General features: G+C 35.3%; 1 protein-coding gene across 2 annotated transcripts in view; it reads right to left on the reverse strand.

The window, feature by feature from the left end:
- Positions 1–20831, reverse strand: part of palm2akap2 (PALM2 and AKAP2 fusion) — a 135465-nt gene that overhangs the window by 91686 nt on the left and 22948 nt on the right. For both annotated transcript variants that reach the window (XM_066711044.1, XM_066711043.1), the window contains exons 3-4: positions 8287–8367; positions 5117–5247 (exon numbers count right to left, since the gene is read on the reverse strand). In XM_066711044.1, coding sequence (XP_066567141.1) covers positions 5117–5247; positions 8287–8367 — 212 coding nt within the window. The remainder of the gene's footprint in view (positions 1–5116; positions 5248–8286; positions 8368–20831) is intronic.

Raw genomic sequence — 20831 nt, forward strand, 5'->3', positions numbered from 1 at the left:
AGATCTTGGGAATTTGGAGGACAAGTCAACACCTTGAACTCGTGATTCATCAGACCAGGCCACCTTCTTCCATTGCTCTGTGGTCCAGTTCTGATGCCCATTGTAGGCACTTTCGGCAGTGGACAGGGGTCAGCATTGGCACCCTGACTGGTCTGTGGCTACGCAGACCCATATGCAACAAACCACGATGCACTGTGTGTTCTGACACCTTTCTATCAGAACCAACATTAACTTTTTCAGCAATTTGAGCTACAGTAGCTCGTCTGTTGGATCGGACCACATGGGCCAGCCTTCACTCCCCACATGCATCAATGAGCCTTGGCCGCCCATGACCCTGTCGCCCGTTCACCGCTTTTCCTTCCTTGGACCACTTTTGATAGGTACTGACCACTGCAGACCGGGAACACCCCACAAGAGCTGCAGTTTTGGAGATGCTCTGAGCCAGTCATCTAGCCATCACAATTTGGCTCAGATCCTTCCGCTTGCCCATTTTTCCTGCTTCTAACACATCAAATTTGAGAACAAAATGTCACTTGCTGCCTAATATATTCCACCCACTGACAGGTGCCATGATAACGAGATTATCAGTGTTATTCACTTCACCTGTCAGTGGTCATAATGCTATGGCTGATCGGTGTATGTATATGTGTATAAATATATATAACCATTCCATGTTAAAATTCTTAGCAAACCAAAAAAAATATCTTTACATAACCACCACATATGAGAAAAAACAAGAGTAAATGTAAACAAAGTGGAAAATATTGTTGTCATGTTCATAGGAGAAACAAACAAACAAAAGAATAATTCTTCATATAAGTAGTGCATTTATCCAATGCTTTTTGGCAACTTCATATCTGTGTAATTACATATGTGCTTTCACTTAATTTTATGCAGAAATCTACTTCCAAAACCACAATGAACATCAAGAGTGTGGCAATATACCAATTACAATGTATGTTTTTTTCAGAGGTTAAAAATAAAGTCCTATAGACTTTTGAGGAAACATATCCAAAAGGGCAGAAGCTTAGTGATCCTTTATTTTATCTGGTTAAAAAAACACCTTCTCATTTTACTTTATTATCTTTCAGTGACAAACTGCTGCTGACATTGTGCCCTTGAGGAATAACACAATCTTTAAGAACTAGTGCTCTAGTTTCAAAGATACAGTATCAACAAGTTTTTTTTTAGTCATAGCACAAACTGAGATATATATATTCAGCATTTATTAACCACAGACATAATTACATTTATTAACAAAATCTGTGACCAGTCAAATGCAGTATTTTAAGGAATTGGGTCAATATCATGGACAACTATGCATCAAAATGAACAGAACCACAGTTCATAATCAGCAAAAGCAAATAAATGTAGTGCGTGTTGATGCAGGCTTGGTCACAGCAGTAAAGTGAAAATTAGTAAGGTTATATTCATGGTCTTAAAATTACCAGGAGGAGTGACACTGAGCATCTTGACCTTAAATTTACTGGACCAAAACAATGTACTGCCACATATTTTAATATTTAAGTTGTATTAATTATTTTATAACAGAAATTGCAATTATCTCCAGTGGTTCCTCAATATATTGCAATACTCACTTTCATTTAATATAATTTTAAAGCATTTAAAAATACTTATTGCCAAAACAATGAAACATTCCACAACCCTGATATTTTACACCAGTCACAATCAAATATAGATTCTGATCAAGAAAATAGATTGGTATTCCAAAATACTGCATGTATACTGTTTACCCAAAGTATCTTACACTGATAGAGGCAATACGATGGATTCCCAATCCAGCAGTAACATTAACCAAGGGACTGATCAAAATAGACTTCTATTCAAATAGATTTATTTTCTTCCTCATAAGGGGTGAAAATAATTGAAGCCTGTTCAAATATATAACTAAATTTAGCAAGAGCCAGGCGTGCAATCACATATATAGCAAAGTTGAAAAATGTTTAGCGTGGACAATGCATGCATATTGTTACGAATAAAACAAAATATCAACATTTCTTTTTATCACAATACGACATGATAAGGTGATGGTTCTGCAAGCAACACATCATCTTCAGGTCGAAGGCACAAGAATAAGACGTGCATAACAACTATTATAGCTCCTCCAATAATGCCAACAATGTACGTTTCCAAACTTATATTACTTTGCAAATGTATGTTTGAATCATATGTGTAATGGATTCCTTATATGATCCCCATACATTATGCAGTCAAAAGCTTGAAGTGTAATCAGAAGTTAAAAGAAAGCTGCTCTTGCAAGATATGAATAAAGAAAGTGAAATAGGCACACTAACTGGTTACAGAAGTCTTTGATGAGGAAGTGGTTAATTTTTCTTCTGTCCCACAGATGTCTGTAGCTTGAGTTTCTTGGACAGAAAGTTATGGATGCTAAGCTATGGAAAATGTGGAGTTACTGAAACCTGTTATTAAATAGTTTTAAGGAGAAGGCTTACAGAAGGTTTTTGCAGCTTTGATTATGTGATGTGAATGTCTTCCCATGCAGCAACTACCCAGTATAAAACCACTAACAGCATTGCCTTACGCACTGAAAAAATCCATAGCATTAAAAACTGTACAAAATAAAAAAAGCAATTCATTCTAATGGCTTCACAATGTATTGTGTTTTCCAAATTTCACTGGACAGAATTCAGCATATGATTGGCACTTAAACTGGGGATTATATTTTGAAAGATATTCAGCTATGCTATTTATGGATGAACATTTCAAACTGGCTGGCAGACACGGAGATTACATTTCTCATACACAGTATTAATGCTTTATTACAATCCCACAGCACAGTGTTCAAATGCTTTATTAGAAGCAAGCAGTAGAGCAGACAATGTGATATTTGTAAAGGTGACAATTAGTTACATCGTGGTTTATCTACTACAAAAGTAGTAAGATCCAGGTCAGACCAGAGTTCTGTTAAACATACAGGGATGTTAACAATGATTACCGTGACTATAATGATAACATACAGACACTAGTTATTAATTGTACTGTTAAATGGCATCTTCCTTCAAGAGTTAATGTTTTTAAGGCTAAAAGGCCCCTGTTTGAATGTGGGAATCGGTTTGCAGGGAAATCTTCATGTGCAGATCTGGGAATTCACTGGGAACACACGGGGGCAATTGCTCAGATGGTGACAACCCCAGTGTTGCTGAGTATTATCTAACAAAACATAATGCTGTATGGTTGGAAGAAAAGCATAACTAAAGCAAACTAAATTAACCAAAGGAGGTAAAGATTCAGCCTCCCACAATACCAACTGCCTTTAGCCCTATCTTACACTCCAGCTATGGTTTATTTTACATGTTTATCAAATGTCTTCCCATGCAGCAAAGATCACATTGATTCTAAAAACAAGTTGGACAGCAACTATCTGCATATGAGACTCTGAGTGATTTAGTTTATATTAAGTTGGCTGCTGTGTTGTAACAACTTTGAAGAGCTTGGTTGTGTTATACCAAGGAAATTACTGTAGCACAAATCCAAACATCTACACATACCCAAAACAAACTTTGAGTACACTGGAGCCATTATTGTTTTTATTTTTTATTTTACAGGGTTTGTATAGCATAGCTCATACATGTAATGTAAAGTGCACAATGTAAATCCCGGGAAGTGACAAAAAAAATGATACCATGCACTATTAAAAAAACATCTTTAAGAGTAAGAGTAAGCACAATATTTAATTGACTGAAAGCAATGTAGAAAGATATACAATGCACCGATAGGTGAAAGGAACACAGATATCTCTGTCTTGCATATATAGGATTTCATGTTTATGTGATTATCCAGTCCAACATCATCTTAAATGCGTTTAATTAAGAAACCAGCTTTTTAACAATAGAGTCAAGCACACGTTAATGGTCAGTACTAAGTTAGTCTGATCAGGGTTGTGAGGACATTGTTTCAAAACACTAAGCTATCTCATTCAAAGTGACTCTTAAAAATGATTACATTGAATTAACTCGCATTTTACAGCTTTGTTTAGTAGTTACGGCATGGGTGTCACTAAACGTAGAGATGGCACATTAAACTTGATCTCATTGTACTTCACAACACCACATAACATCCAGCTTCTATTTTAGCAGGATGTCACTCTTCTGCTATTTGTCTGAGCTGCTGCCAAGTTGCCAGACCTATTTTGGATCTCATATTTTATCGTTCAGCTACTACTTGCATACTTGCAGTCTATTATATGAAGAATTCAATTCAACCCTCCACGATATTTGGAATGAGTAAAATAGAATGCCTAATGTACACCATTAATGTTCAAATATAACCTGTATAAAACAACAATGCAATATATACAGTGAGGGGAAAAAAGTATTTGATCCCCTGCTGATTTTGTACGTTTGCCCACTGACAAAGAAATGATCAGTCTATAATTTTAATGGTAGGTGTATTTTAACAGTGAGGGACAGAATAACAACAAAAAAATCCAGAAAAAAACGCATTTCAAAAAAGTTATAAATTGATTTGCATGTTAATGAGGGAAATAAGTATTTGATCCCCTATCAATCAGCAAGATTTCTGGCTCCCAGGTGTCTTTTATACAGGTAACGAGCTGAGATTAGGAGCACTCCTTGTTTGACATTGTCTCCATGATTCTCATCATAAAAAACAAACAGAAATCAAACTACCTTCTGGCCTGACCTTCTAGCTTGACCTTATCTTTCTTACAAGAGAGAAAAACAGGTGTGAGAAAATAATTTCTAACTTTCCTTCCACACTATGAACAACTGATCCTCTTAAGTCTCAGTACAATTTAATGAATTAATATATGTCTGATCCAGTAGTAATTCCCAAACCGGTCCCAGAGTATCCCCTGTCCTGCTGTTCTTTTTCCAACTGAGCTTTTTTAATTGTATTAACTGTATATTCCATTGTTAGTTCAATTAAATACACAATTAAGCAATTAAGAGCTCAGCTGGAACAAACAACTGCAGGGCTGGGGGTACTCCAGGACAGATTTGGAATCCCTGCTATTGGGTAAACCTAATCAGGAAAGCTGGCCTTTCTGATGTTCACATACACAAGTTGTTTCCTTGTTGCTGAGTTACAGATGTGGAAACACCTGGTTCTCTACCTGTGAATGTTGTCTTCCAGTTTCTTCACCTTCAGCTCGTCCTCTTCAGTCTGTCTCCTCCGGGCTTCTTCCTCCTCCTTTGTGGCCACAGGAGTTCCCTGGAGAAGCCATCGTTCTCGCATTGCTTTGGACTGTGGGAAAGAAAACCGAGAAGACGACCAACAGGTAAGGCACAGTTAAAAAAAAAAAAAAAACATTTATCTTGAGGGGATCATAAAGGTGTTCCCATCATTCTATAGTTCTGCATTGTGGTTCAGTCTTTTCTGTCGTTTGTGATTTAGCACCTGCATGTGTTTATTCAATTATTTCATTTAATGGACTTATAATTTAAAAATAACTGCCTGAGACTGCGAGTGCTGCTAATGAAGTCTGAAGTTGTGTGTGTTGTTCTGTCTGCCCCTTTGATTTTTAAAGAACCTCTGGGTATCTCGTTTAAAACTATTTCTGGATGCACAATTCCTTTAGTGGCATAGCAGCAGCTATTAATGGGAAATGCTACATTATTACTGTACCACCCTCAGGCTCCTCTCACTGTACTGGATATTTTTAACTAAATAATCATCATCATGTACTGATACATGAATGATAATACTAAACCTAATATTGAAACACAGGTGTTGATATTCTTTTTAACACAGTTGTAAACACTTGTTTTACATATTTTCATGATTTAAAAAACTATGGGATACTTGTAAAGGAGGCAAACTATAAGAATTCAACTGTTATGCCCTGAACCACATAATCATTTTAGAAACACTATCTTTTTATCATTTAAAAGTTTATGTGTTCATTAGGATTCAGGTTTTCAGCTCCTCAATGAAGTGGTACGCAATGAATAAGTCATATATTCTGTGCAAATATCATGGATGGCTGAGTACACAACACAATCAGGATCATGGGCAGCAGATAGATGGACTTAGTAAGAAATTTAAGCTTCTGCAATTAAGAAAACAATTCTCAAGACAGCAGGCTAGCTTTCCTAATTTTCTAAAATGTTGTGCAGTTATGTTAAATTAATCTTAAGGTAACAGTGGGTTTATTAGCTATGTTTTTCCATAAACTAAATTATGAGCTGTACTGTGTCTCTGCCCATTTTCATACCATTGAATACATTCGACATTTACAAGAGTCCTTACATTTGTAAAAATGTTTAACTCTCCATTCACAAGCAAGGGTACAACTTGTGGGAGAATAAAACTGCATGTTTGGCTACTTCAGGCATCTGTTACCTTTAACTTTATACATATACAGGAAACACTGTTATTACAGCATTTAAATACTTCTTGTTGTACATGATTCCAGGAGTTACAGAATCTATGCAACTCAAATCAAACATATTGAAGCAGAATCTTTATCTATACTTTATGAAAAGACCATGGTACAAAAATAATGACTCATGCTATTGCATAATGCTGTACCTCCAGTGCAGAAGAAATCAAGATTAAAGGTTAGGATTGATGGGTATACATCAAAGTGGGTAATTTACTCCAGTGTACTCTGCTACTACACCCACTAAAGGAAGAAGATTGGGCCTGGAGATTCCTCTTATAAAGAAGGTTAAAGGAGCATGTTATTATAGGAACTACACAATATTTCCTATGAGAACAATTTCAGATGTCACACCCACCATTGAACAAACATTCCATATCCTGGTCATTTTCTCTTTCAGACATGAGGCTTATGTTACAGGGGTTGCAACTGATTTACTATGTTGCTGGCAGTGATCCTTACCAAGATGTCATAAATTTGTAAGACACCCCATCCACCAACATTTTTTTTTTTTCAGTAGATCTTCATGAATCCATAAAGTATTTGTTGAAAGAGGAGTCAGATGTTTCACTGAAGAGTACACTATTATTTTAATATTATTATATTACAAATACTGGTACAAATAAAAAGGACAGCTGTTCAAAATATTTATATTAACCCTTGATCTCCGTAATCTCTGCAATCATTTTGATCGATGCCTGGAGGAATAGGAGATATTACACTGTCAGCACACTCTCTTGTGCAAAGAGAGAAACTCCGCTATGCAATGTCTTCTGTATTGTGCATCCGCCTTCATTTGAAACATTGTTTCCTTTTTACTTAGTGTTCATTAAACTTTATATATTTTAGTTATATTTACTTGATAATCAAAGTTTACTGAGACACGTTTCTTTGTAGCAAAGTAGAAGTAGTAATTTCAGGTGAAATAATGAAGTTCTGATGGAGGTGTCAATACTTGTGTCTGCCTCTTCATGTATAGCATTGGCAGCTACAGTTTGAAACAGGATGCTCTATTTAGCAATATGAAAGCACCTCTAAGCTTAATTTTATTTAAAGGGTTTAGAGTTATTTTAAATTAGATCTGAAATAAACATATCAAACTTTTTAATTTCATATGTGAAATGGAGTACCAGGTCTAAGTACCAAATGTTTTTCAACACAGAATGTTTTTTGTGCATCAAATTACCCATAATTTTCTATGCTTAGTCCCTCTTAAATGGTCCCATGGGCCAATATTTTATCAAACTGCTACAGTTACTAGGAATAAGTGGCATTTCTTAAAAAGATAACATTTCCCTGAAGGCCGCATAGACAAAACTTTCTTTGAAGCAGCAAATTAACTTAGGCAAAATTGTTTTGTGGAATGTAATGGGCATAAAATGTTAGCTTTTAAACAAAGGGTAAGCAGTTTAACAACAGAGTAGTTTCATACAAATAAGATAGCCACTTCACATTTCTGACAGCATATTCATATTATTCCCTCCATTCTTTACGGTTTCACACAAAATTATATAAAAAAAAACCTGTGCTTGTTTTTGTTAGTCTCTCTTCAAGACTGCTAACGATAAACATTATTCAAACTTCTTCATCCAATGGTAATGTACATAGACATTATTAACTGACCAATGTGATTTGAATTGTCCTATGCCTGATCTATTACTGACACCAGATCACCACACAAATAGAATCAAAGCTTGTGTTTTTCTTGAATTCAGCAGAATCATAACATACATCAAGAAAGTGTGATGACTGTGTATAATTTGAACAATCTCATCAATATTTGTTTTCAAGCTTTGTAGTACAAGAAACAAAAATATTACGTTTAAGTATAACTTTCAACACGTACAGGTGTTGATTACACCTCTTGGACAGCTTCTTAAATAGTGGTAGGGGACTGTTACCTTAAGGTGTTGTAGCTGCAGAATCAGGTCTTCCAACTGTCTTCTCTTGTCTTCAATTTCTGCTTGTCTTTTTCGTTTTTCCTTTAAAATGAAATGAAGCAGCACATTTAAATGTGGCTTTATGCTCATACACACATATAAATAGTGTTTGCTTACAAGATCTGATACACAATTACAGGCAGGTAACGTCCTCTGGCAAGGAAACAAAAGTTTTTTGAAAATGAATAGGAGAGAGCCAGTGGAATGCTTCAGTGTTTAAAGACCCAGGGGTACATAGTTTCGGGGCTGAATGTCACACTGGTCTGATTATGGTCCTCATTAAAAACGAACCCTAACATTATTTACTCCACTGTGGACATCTAAGATGCACCACTGGGGATTAGGACTGGTCACTGGTTAATAAGTAGTTCACAAAATATGACAAGAAAAGAGACCAACTGCAACTGGCCACACACAAAGAAAACCAATACGAAAACATGAGGAATAGATGGCAAACACAAATTCTGGGAGGCCAGTGATCATACACATATGCCTAACAGACACAAGCCAGCTTGATTAGATTATTCTAGACTTCAACAAGTGTCTGTGGTCCAGTTCTCCCATGAGCCATTGTAAGATGAGCTGTTGTTCAAGACAGTTATGATGAAATGTGGTATCTTGCTGAAGAACATTTATTGCCATGATTTCTCATCCCTGCTGATGGGCAGAAGAAATCATCTACACATTTATTGGAGTTGTGACACTACTGAACACCTCCATAGTAAGGAATACACCTTAACTCTGTTAGCAACTATCACACACACAATATATTTGAAATATTATTGGGCAATTGTCTCCAGTAGGGTTCGCCAGCCACATAGGACCTATAGGAGTTAAGTACAGCCTTCTGAATGGGACTGCACTGAAACTCTCAGGTGCAGCAGGATCAACTCATTAGTGGTATCAGACTTTTCCTTCAAAACTTGTCTTGCTACTAAATGGATAAACCTGTGATTTGAAAAAATTACCTGCACCCAGTTTGATCTTGAGATAGTATCCGTTATTGCTGAATGTGTTCGTGGTTCACAACTGATAATTTTTCTTTAAGATAAAATGTTTAAAAATGTTTTTTTATCTTCTAGTATACTGATTCCTCTGCAAGGCATCCCGTTTTCTATAACTTATGATTATATTTACCTTACATAACACACTTCAATCTCTGTATATGGCACCCAGCTATAAGTTTGATCCACTAACATAAGTCCTGTATGCTGCAGTTGAAATGTCAACTGGCTTGTCTTAGCATGTGCTGAATTTGTTACTTACATAACGTAATTAACTTTACCACAAAATGCAATTATAACATCCGATATCCATTTTAAGTCTGGAGGAACAGTACACAAGGGAAACAAAATAAACCATTTGTAGAGAACATAGAAAACACAAATAAACCACAAATTCCCATAGCAAAATAAATAGTAATGCTGCCAACTATGAACCTCTGGACATATAGCCCACACAGCACAGGTCACAGCCAACCCCGTCTTTCTCTCATTGTAAATGGACCAAAACACATTCTCAGCAAAATCTTTGGATAAGATTATCCCAGTGTATCCATGGGAAACATTCTAGAATCAGATAGCCTCGCTTTGAAGTTTTAGTGCTCACCATACTCCCGCCAGAACTGCATCATAATATTTCAGGACAAGCTATAAGCATAATGTTCCCTAGGCTCCAATTTTAGTTCTTCCTTGCAGATATATTTCACACAGAAGAATTTCTGAATCTATTTTTAAGGCATTAACGCTTGGAAAAGTACTAGTACCCCTTTCATACAAAAAAATAAAGTCTTGAAACTGCTAATGAATTGTCATTCTTTGTTATTTGAACTGCCTTTACGGGCTTCGAATCAACATAAAATAAGATAATATTAAAGAGCTACATTCTTGCTTGTCCCTTGCATCCTTTTCCAGCAGTGTGAAAGATGTAAAATGGTACTGAAAGATGTAATGCATTTATTTACACCTTACAAGGTTTTGAACTTCAATAAAAATACATGAATTGTGTAAACAGGGACATTAACACTTTCTGTGACCTAAAGTGAAAGGGAAAGCAGGATGCTACTGAAAAGAAGATGCAGATAAGATAGCAACAAGAGTATTCTGAAAATGTTTGCGTCACGGCAAATTTTCTCACATATTTACCTCCAAGTACAATCCAGTTAAGTCTCCAAAATTATTGTATAGAAAATAAAAATATGATTTTTCATCCCTTAATAGTCTACATTTTCAAACTAATTTACAACTACATTTAGAAAATGACGAGTGGACTTTGAAAATCCCATTGTCAGCGGTTTTTACTCTCAAATTGTTTGCCTCCAGGTCATTTTGGTGGCAAAGAGCTTGAGAATGAACAAAAGTAATTTAAAGGACAGGTCAACGTCCCCCATCCCCCCAAAAAAATAAAATAAAATAATGGAAAACATCTGTGCTTTATTTTGAGTTACAGAGTTGATACTGAAGGTAATTTCTAATTTCTTCTCATTTCTCAAGACCTCTAGAATGTATGCTATTATATTATTCTACAGCTGCCAGCATAGCAGTATGAATACTGTTTAATACATCACAATAGAGGTTCTGTTTTATGAAGAAACAAACTTTATAAATATCGCCTACAGCCCATTCCTATTTTTCTGGCTATATCTGAATAATAAGCATTCTAACAAGCTAAAGTTGAGCTACATTGAATGATGAAGGGGTTCTACTCTACTTACTCAAATCCTTAAACCTATATATTTCTTATTACTTATGTTGCAGAATACAGGGGATTGGTATTCCTAGAGGCCATAAAATAGTGTTGTATTTATGGAATAATAAAACTATGTAAAAGTATTACACAGTACAAGTATCCACCTGTGTAATAGAGCATCACAAAACTGGTCTATAGCTTGTTCCAAGAAAGACACTATTCTTTAGAACATCTAAAATCCCTGCACTACTTCAGTGTCATCCATGTGCTGTCATTGCTCTTTTGTTAAATACTTGTTGGCTGAACAGCAGAGCTCAATGGGACGGGGTTTGATTAATCATATGCATGTCAGTTGTATATGTAATTTCCTGTTAAAAACCTAAGTTAAACTTCCTTCTCTAAGTCAAAAGTGCTAAATGTGGAACTGAAATGACAAAAACATTTTTAAATCATTGTGGTTCACTTCAAAACTACAGGCAAAGAAATTGCAGTTTCTTAAACATACTATACAGCAACCAAGAAAGGCAAAATATATTTTCGGTTTTAAACGGTTTATGAGTTTGACTCTCTAAGGTTATTGGCTTGTTAGTTGTTACCAAGTATATAAAACCTTGTTTTTGCATTCCAATGAGTCATTAACTTTCATAAAGCTTTCATAAACCCTATTAAAGCTTGCCTGTATTGCAAGAAAATTAAACCAACACAGACATAAATGCAGTAGAACAGAAACCATTAGGTACATTAGGTGTACAGCACTGTTTTATGTATAGTCAATTTAGAATCAGCAAAATCAGTATATTGTTTTCATATTGTTGTTCTATATATAAAAATAAATGACTTCAACCCCCCCCAGCTGGATTAAAAGTTATATTAAATTTGAAGAGACAGACATTTGCATTCCCTAACCACACATGTAATATTTAAAAATTGTCCTCTTCTCCATAATAAAAAACAGCCCCTGTTGTATAACATGCATAATGAGCGTAATGAGAACAGGTTAATTAAAGTTGTTTACTCTCCCTAAAAATAAATTATGCTGTGTCAGCTATATTCTATTAATCAACCTAGAGCTATATACATGGCAAAAGGGGGTTACAGCTCAGAAATAATCAGCAAAAACAAGTATGCTAAAATGTCTCATACAACCTAATGAAGGACTCCAACTTGCTTCATACACAAGAAGAGATATTTTAATTATTGAGCACATACCTACATTTACACCGATCAGCCATAACATTATGACCACCTGCCTAATATTGTGTAGGTCCCCCTTTTGTAGCCAAAACAGCCCTGACCCGTCGAGGCATGGACTCCACTAGATCTCTGAAGGTGTGCTGTGGTATCTGGCACCAAGACGTTAGCAGCAGATCCTTTAAGTCCTGTAAGGTGCGAGGTGGGGCCTCCATGGATTGGACTTGTTTGTCCAGCACATCCCACAGATGCTCGATTGGATTGAGATCTGGGGAATTTGGAGGACAAGTCAACACCTTGAACTCGTGATTCATCAGACCAGGCCACCTTCTTCCATTGCTCCGTGGTCCAGTTCTGATGCTCACGTGCCTGTTGTAGGCGCTTTCAGCATGGGCACCCTGACTGGTCTGCGGCTATGCAGCCCCATATGCAACAAACTGCGATGCACATTGTGTACTGACACCTTTCTATCAGAACCAACATTCACTTTTTCAGCAATTTGAGCTACAGTAGCTCGTCTGTTGGATTGGACCACACGGGCCAGCCTTCGCTCCCCACGTGCATCAATGAGCTTTGGCCGCCAATGACCCTGTCGCCGGTTCACCGCTTTTGCTTCCTTGGACCACTTTTGATAGGTACTGACCACTGCAGACCGGGAACACCCCACAAGAGCTGCAGTTTTGGAGATGATCTGACCCAGTCGTCTAGCCATCACAATCTGGCCCTTGTCAAAGTTGCTCAGATCTTTACACTTGCCCATTTTTCCTGCTTCTAACACATCAACTTTGAGGACAAAATGTTCACTTGCTGCCTAATATATCCCACCCACTGACAGGTGCCATGATAACGAGATTTTCAGTGTTATTCACTTCACCTGTCAGTGGTCATAATGTTATGGCTGATCGGTGTATATTGCAGGCATTCAATCACAGTGGCCACCCATTCAGCAGTTAATCACGTAACCCAGATTATAAAAAAGGTTAACTTCAATCTTCAGAAAGCTAGTTGTGGTGAGATGTCCTTGATGACTGAATCTATAGACACATGTGATCTATCTTGAACGGTATAGGAAAGGCATTGAAAATGTTTAAGTTTTGACTTCATCTGAGACAAAAGTAACAGTTTGTTTAAAATGCCACCAATTATTAGGCATGTGTAAGTAATTTAGTCATGACTAATACGCGTTTCACGAATTGCTCGTCTTCTTTGGAAACTAATTACCTATGTATTAGTCATTTATAATGACTACCTACCACTTTAGGTGACATATACGAAACCAGTGCAATGACTTTTGCTGGTTTAAAGAACTGTTTTGCGGAAATAATGTGCGTTTGTGGTGAAGACTTTGCAAGTCTTATGCCTTAGTATGCAAGACTTCAAGCTTTTATTAGCCAGTCCATCAGCACAGACGACACAGTGAGGGTGTGGCTCAGTTGTTGTGCTAGCATCGGTAAGTACAAATTCCAAGTAACTTCCTTTATATTTCATAATTTATTTATTTTTGTAAGAAGAAGACGATGCTGCACATTTGCTTAGTCTTTTCTCATGTACCACATGTGGATCCATCTTATGTACTTAATAGGGTTGAAAGCAGCACAAGGTTTTACTGAATTTACTGAAGGTAAATGTGAAATTGATTAGTTAATGAAACAATTATTTGAATTGTTTAAGATTCATATAAACCATAGATATTTTCCTACTTTATTTACAGTATTGTAATAATCACCCCATTGAAGGTGTCTTGTGCTGCCTTGGTGGAGAATCTCTGATCTAAAAGATGACCTGGATCCTGCTAGCCAGAGAAGCAATGCTCTCCCTACGGTGGTTAAACTATTTTCCACCCTGCATTTGCATGCCCCTGGGTCTTCTCAGAGGACAGTGGCAGCAGTTGCTGGTATCTCCCAGTCTGCGTTCTCCCGTGGATGTCCAATTGTGTTGAATGTTAAAAATGCTAATTGTGGTATGTTTGTGCTCTGACTGGCTTTCCTTAGTATCACACAATGTTTGAAATAAAACCCTTTAAAGGACAATTTCGAAATTCTCCAAGAAGAGCTGTGTACTTAATATCAGCAACTGGGTGGTGTTGTGGTGTCATTATAGATTTAAACCTAACTTCCAATTATATGAGAAATTATAGCATACTCTCATTTAATAAGTTACAGATAACTGAATATGAAAACTGAATTGTAATACGTTTAGTTGCACAAGTCAAAGTCTGAATTAATCTAGTAGTGACTAACCTTTCCAGACTAACAACAACACTATAGTGTTATTGAAAATGTGATTTTTGCAAAAAAGCAGAAAAGCTTTTACAGTAATACAATTTCTTGTGGAAATGACCCATTACACTTCATTGTACTTTTTCTCTTTCATGAAAAAAGATACCGTTACATGTATTAGGATGAACTAAAGGAAAAATGCAGAATTATTATTAAATATACTATGAAAATACATGTTTGGAAGTGTCTCCAAACCAAAACACAAATTATGTTTTTGCTATTAGTGCTCCCTACAAAGAAAAAAACACAGATGAGACATGGATTCAGGTCTGTGTTGTATGAGATTAAAGAGTTGGTTTGTTGTGCATGCAAAAGACATTCTCTACCAGCAGATAGCTATGTTGTGACTGAAAGAAACATGAATCACTAGATTTAAACTACATTCATAACACGTTAAATCATCACATTTCTTTCCTCAAATGTTTTGGCCCTTCACAAAAGACGGGTCATAGGAAGGAAACTGCAACCTGAACAAATACGACCATATGTTGTGTAACATTTATTTCAAACAGCTTTACTGTAAAAGTTAGCTCAGACAAAGGAGCCCTGTCTCTGGTTATAAATCGAAAGCAGCTGTTTTACTGCTGTATTAAACCCCTTCCTTCTCCAGACCATTACAAAATCGCGAAAGCGAGGCTGAGCACTTTACATTTTCCTTTGAGTGTCGTTACAATAAAGGAATTTTGTCTGGGCACATGAGATTGTTTGGAGGAGGGGGGGGGGCTGATACTTTTCAGGGAAAGTTGAAACCCAGTAGTCACTTCCTGTAGTGTAGTAGGTTAGCATGGACGAAAGGGGGTGGAGTGTGAACCCTGTTCCGATATTTTAAAGTTAAGCCTCAAAGTTTCAGCTTCTGGAGATCCCCAGGGGATGACTGCTGGACCTACATGACATTCAGCAGATGCTCACACAAAAGGGTTGCCAGTTGTGGAGAAGGTCAAAAGCTGGTTTTGTAGAGAGAACCAGCCTTGTTCTGGGACAGAAAGGATTAACAAGCTTGTACAACTACAGACAAGTGTTTTTCTAACCCTTTTAGCACTGAATGTAAGAAAGACTTAGGAGCTTAGTCTAAAACATGGTATATAACTGATAATGGTAAATGAATGAATTGATTAATAAACGCCATCATTAGTGGATATCACTACCTAGTTATTCAGAGTATATTCAAATTGTATTATTATGTTTCAGGTTTTATATGATTCATGTAATTGGCAGGGCCAGTTTTACAGTGTTACCACTATATGAATATAAATGACAACACACTGAGTCACAACTTACAGCTGTTTACAAGTACAGCATGCCGTGGGTTAAGCATAAATTATCCCACCTCAAGGCATACACACCACATGCTGTAAATAGTTGTAATGAAATACTGTTGATAAACCTACCTACTACTGTTTTTTTTATTTTAATATTACCCAGGTAAGGCTAAATAGTTTACACTGTTTTTAATTTTCTAAATATTTTAAAATAAGGGGTGCAAATTACTTCTATAAATGATCTATAACCTACAATATATTAAGCATTAATAGACTATTAATAACAAGTTACTGACCAATATGCACTAATGATTAACAGAATCTTATTATCAAATTGTACATTGTTCAGCTAGGTTCACAGTTTATAAATCTATATCCCTGTGCTAATAGATGTATTAACAATTATTTATACAGTGACAACTCCTAAAGTGCAATCATTATTTTCTTAAACGTATTCTTACATTTTGTTACTACAGGTTTTTTAAAAACCTGGGAAATATTTGAACGTACGAAACCAATCCTGGTCTGACAATATTCCCAGCAGTAAACCTCAACAAACTGTAGCCCAGGTTTTCAAAGCATTTACTTTAAGTTACAAGTCTGTAACTATGGTGATTACTCCATTTAGCTCTGACCCATATCTAAATTAATATTTTGAAAAGAGAAAGCATCACACTTAATTTACACTGGGGCCATACTGAAACCCTAGAAAGTTTTCTTGCTGCTAAATTCCTTTTCAGTACAAGCCTCTGTTTGAAATGCAGGATGTTGCCAGATGGAATCTGTTCAGCGGCTGAGGGACTGAGAGCCCATTGAAACAGGAAAGCAAACATTTCAGATGAGGTCATCTTTCTGTGATTGGTCCCTCCAGGTACTCTAGGTAATTTTGGTGGCTTGCAATATCAATTAATAACATTGTTTTTAAAAGAGGAAATACTAAAATTATGGTTAGAAAATAATGTACTTACATATTTATTTACATGTTTTCTTTATTAAATTAAATTAACATTCCCTAGACTAAAGCATATATTAACAAGTGTTCAATGCCAGAATTGGTCAGAAACTATATCAAAACTGGATTCTCTTCACTTTGCAGCGTACCATACATTTTCTATCTCTATAGACTTACATCTCTTACTGGAAAGTAGGACACATGGCCGAGGAACTCATGCGTGTGACAAGCAGGGCAGAATAAGTAGAATCCCAACAGACACATCCATTGCAGCGCAGTCTATTCAAATCCAATACCTTGAAAAGGATTCAACAGCATCCACACAGAGTGTCTCTGTGTGGGTTATGCAGCCATTAGAGTAATAGGATCTAAAACATGAAGGGTTAGCAATAAAATCTAGTGACTGGAAAACATTGCCATGAATATTTAAAGTGATGTATTATGTATTATAAAACAAAAAAACTAAATATTGAAATAGTTACATATAAGTTCTGAAAATAAATACATACAGCTCTGGAAAAAATTAAGCCCACTGCAAATTGTTCTTAAATCAGCATCTCTACATGTATGGCAGCCATTCCAATGCATTCATATTTGTATTTAGAATTTGGGAGAAATGTGGTCAGTAGTTTATTGAATAAAATAAAATGTTAATTTTACCCAAACACACATCTATAAATAGTAAAACCAGAGAAACTGATACTTTTGCAGTGGTCTCTTAATTTTTTCCAAAGCTGTATATAATCAGACGTAACATTTCAGACGTTTTTGGTACCAACTTTTTATATATATATATATATATATATATATATATATATATATATATATATATATATATATATATACACACACACACACACGATTTGGATAGATTTGTTACAATTGCTCAAAAATAATTGTGTAAAAAAGGAAGGTGACTTTTTGTTAAGGGTGCAGTTTTTTCCCCCCGCAAATTCATAACATATTCAGTTTTATATTTACAAATGTCCTAAACGCCTGCTTCAAAACTTTACAAGGTACTACATACACTTGCCAGATATTTGCAGCACAACAAGGAGAACAATATACATAACAAATATGAGAATATGAACATTAACATGTACCATGCTACTATGAAAAGTAATGAGTATAAATTTAATGTCTGAATGTCTGGGAACTATTACTATTCACACATGGTAAACATTCATTTTTTTCCATCTGAAAAGCAGACTGGAAAACAACATCTTGCACATTTATAGGATCAGCAACTCTTTTTATTTATTTATATTTTTACAAACTATTAATGACTTAACAAACAGATAAAAACATTAAATTATTGCCCCTTCTGCAAAGCAAAGGTTACTAAATGTTTTAAAATAATGTGGAAATAATCATACACATGCATTCCAAAGATATTTTGCACTGGTCAATAGATGCGTCTTTTAAATCTAATATATTGTAAACAATTGCTTTTGCAAGTAGCATAGGGATCAACTATAATCTAACACCAGTTTTGTATTTTACTGTGAATGCTTCAATGGAGCAGTGTGTAATATAGTGGCCAAATGTTTGCATCACCATTATCTACAATAACAGTTTATTTAATTTAAAGTTTTGATTTAATTATTTTGCCTAAATTAAAATGTACTGTTTTTTTTTTTTATATATAGTTTTAAATTTTGTAGACTAAGCTATAAGGTTTTTATATAAATCTCTTACACACATAGTGGAACAATCTTAGATTTAAAATGCAGTGTAGATAATAGATTATAATTGGCAGTGCAATCAAGTTTCCAGTTTTTGTTTTCTGGTAACTAAGTTAGCCTAAAGCCTTTAGTTTAATTACATATAGTTTGGTTTCTCTTCCATAAGCCATTTCTCATTACCATACTGTTTTCTTCACTATGCCCATGATAAAACTTTGCATTTATAGGGATTTTGTCTTTTCGAGGGTAGCTAATTTCTGTACATCTATTATGTCCTTTAAATAAATTTGACTTCATCATGGTTAAATGAACTGTTGTTTCTGTTTTTCCCAATCCAAAAACAGCAAGGAGACAAATTAACTGATTTAGATCCTGACATGCAAATTCAGTATTTACCTAGCACTTATAAAATGGACTGTACAATCATGCAGCTATAATCTGGCAACATATTGTTGCACATTCAATTCTTTCAATTTCAAAAATAAGAGGGTCTTTCAAATGTAGTAAAAACATAAATGTTAATGTAATGCTTGTTCAGTTTGGGGAAAAACACTTAATACAGTGCTGGTAACCTCTGAAAATTGGATTGTCAAGGAACTTACAATATTAAGGAAGTAATTGCGCCCAAATTGACACAACAAAGAGAACAACTAAAATGTTTGACACCACACGTTCTTACATTGCCGACAAGGAGAGCTACATCTGATAACACAGAAGTGTGTAGTAGTGGTTAGAGCTCTGGACTCAGGAGTGGAGGATTGTGGGTTCAATCCTTGACCAAAGTACTGTAGCTAGATTGCTCCAGTAAAAACCCAGCCATATAAAGGAGTAACTGTATGTAAAAATTACATGATATACTGTAAGTTGCCCTGGATAAAGGTGTCTGCTATGAAAAGTAAGACAGATTTTAGGGTTCTAGCTAGGGCCATGATTGTTAACAGCATGTGATATATGTGTTTAAGACACAGAAATATAATCCTTCTGTCTGTTTTTAGACAAAATCCTACTATTTATACCATGTGCACTAGTTTTGGAATACCCAATGGTAATTTAGGTAGGTTAGTTCAAGTGCTAATCGAGCTTTGTGAAACATGTTAGCTATGTAACAGTTAAATAGTATGCAAACTTTGAAAATACATGCAGGGAAGTATTACACTATATGATATAAGAAGTCACAAAGCCCAACAGAAAAATGCATGTGTAAGAAAACAACGACCCAAATTGACACTTTCAGAGGAGAGTATGACTGACATCTCTGATTCCAAGTTGATCACATATGTGCTTGGGTTAAGCTTAGCAAGCTGTGCCTTACAATCCCCATTGGATTTCTTAAATGTTAAGGTTATGTGAGGTAGATTGAAATTCAAGCCATTAAAAACAAATCCTTAACAGAAACCATGCTGGTCTAACCTTTAACAATATAATCTGACATTTTGAAGTAATTTCTGTTAGCTGCACTATATCTGCAAGTATGCGTTTTAATCTGCATGTTTTCCATAACTTTTTCCTGCTACTTTTTATGGACTAAAATATTATTATTTATTATAGGTGAAAGAGGAAAATGAGAAAGACACACACCATAGGACATTTGCAGTAAAACTCTAAGGACCAAACCAGATCAAAAACATTAGTCACAAATTAAAATCACAATTATTGATGGTGGCATTTTGTCTGACATTTTTGTCTGAAGAATATTCCTCTTACTTTGCAAACCTGCCATAAAATATTATTTGGAAGGTTTAGCATTATTATCGCTAAAGGCAGAAAAAAAAAAAAAAAAAAAAAAAATTATATATATATATATATATATATATATATATATTCCATTTTATCAACAAATTAAGAAACGTAACGGATATAAGTTTGCCAATCTGACGAATCTGAGTTACTCTGACTCCAGTATACCATAGTAAAATCTCAGTGAAGTGTAGGAAAGTAATTTGAAATCATGGTAAAGCATGAAGAGATATAGTAAACCATTTACCTGATAAAACCATAAGAAAACAGTCACATTATGATACAAATATATGATAGTAAACTTGATGCCTAAAAACAACCCTCTACACTACTCTCAAGGAGCTAAATGAAGAACTAGAAATTATGGTTTTAACTCATCTCTGTATTTTACATTTAATCAGTTGCCAGTGGAGAATACAGAGAAGACAGTTGAAAGGAGTTCCCATTAGGGAATGTTTGGATGTTTATTTTTGATCCCTTTAAGTTTCTCTTTAAGTTCAGACTGTACTTGAAATATAAAATAATTAGAGATAAGATTCAGCACTTATGATGTACATTGAATTGCTTTACAGTTTTACCTACAACTTTCTTTAAATTGGAGAACAAATAAAAAAAAGAGTTCTGTGTAATCCTAGCTTGATTAGCATTTTATCTATTTTAAAAGTTTGTACACTCCAAGCACACTGACAAATGCTAACAAGATAGGAAGAGAAGT

Source organism: Amia ocellicauda, chromosome 8, assembly GCF_036373705.1.
Source record: "Amia ocellicauda isolate fAmiCal2 chromosome 8, fAmiCal2.hap1, whole genome shotgun sequence".
Classification (NCBI taxonomy): domain Eukaryota; kingdom Metazoa; phylum Chordata; class Actinopteri; order Amiiformes; family Amiidae; genus Amia; species Amia ocellicauda.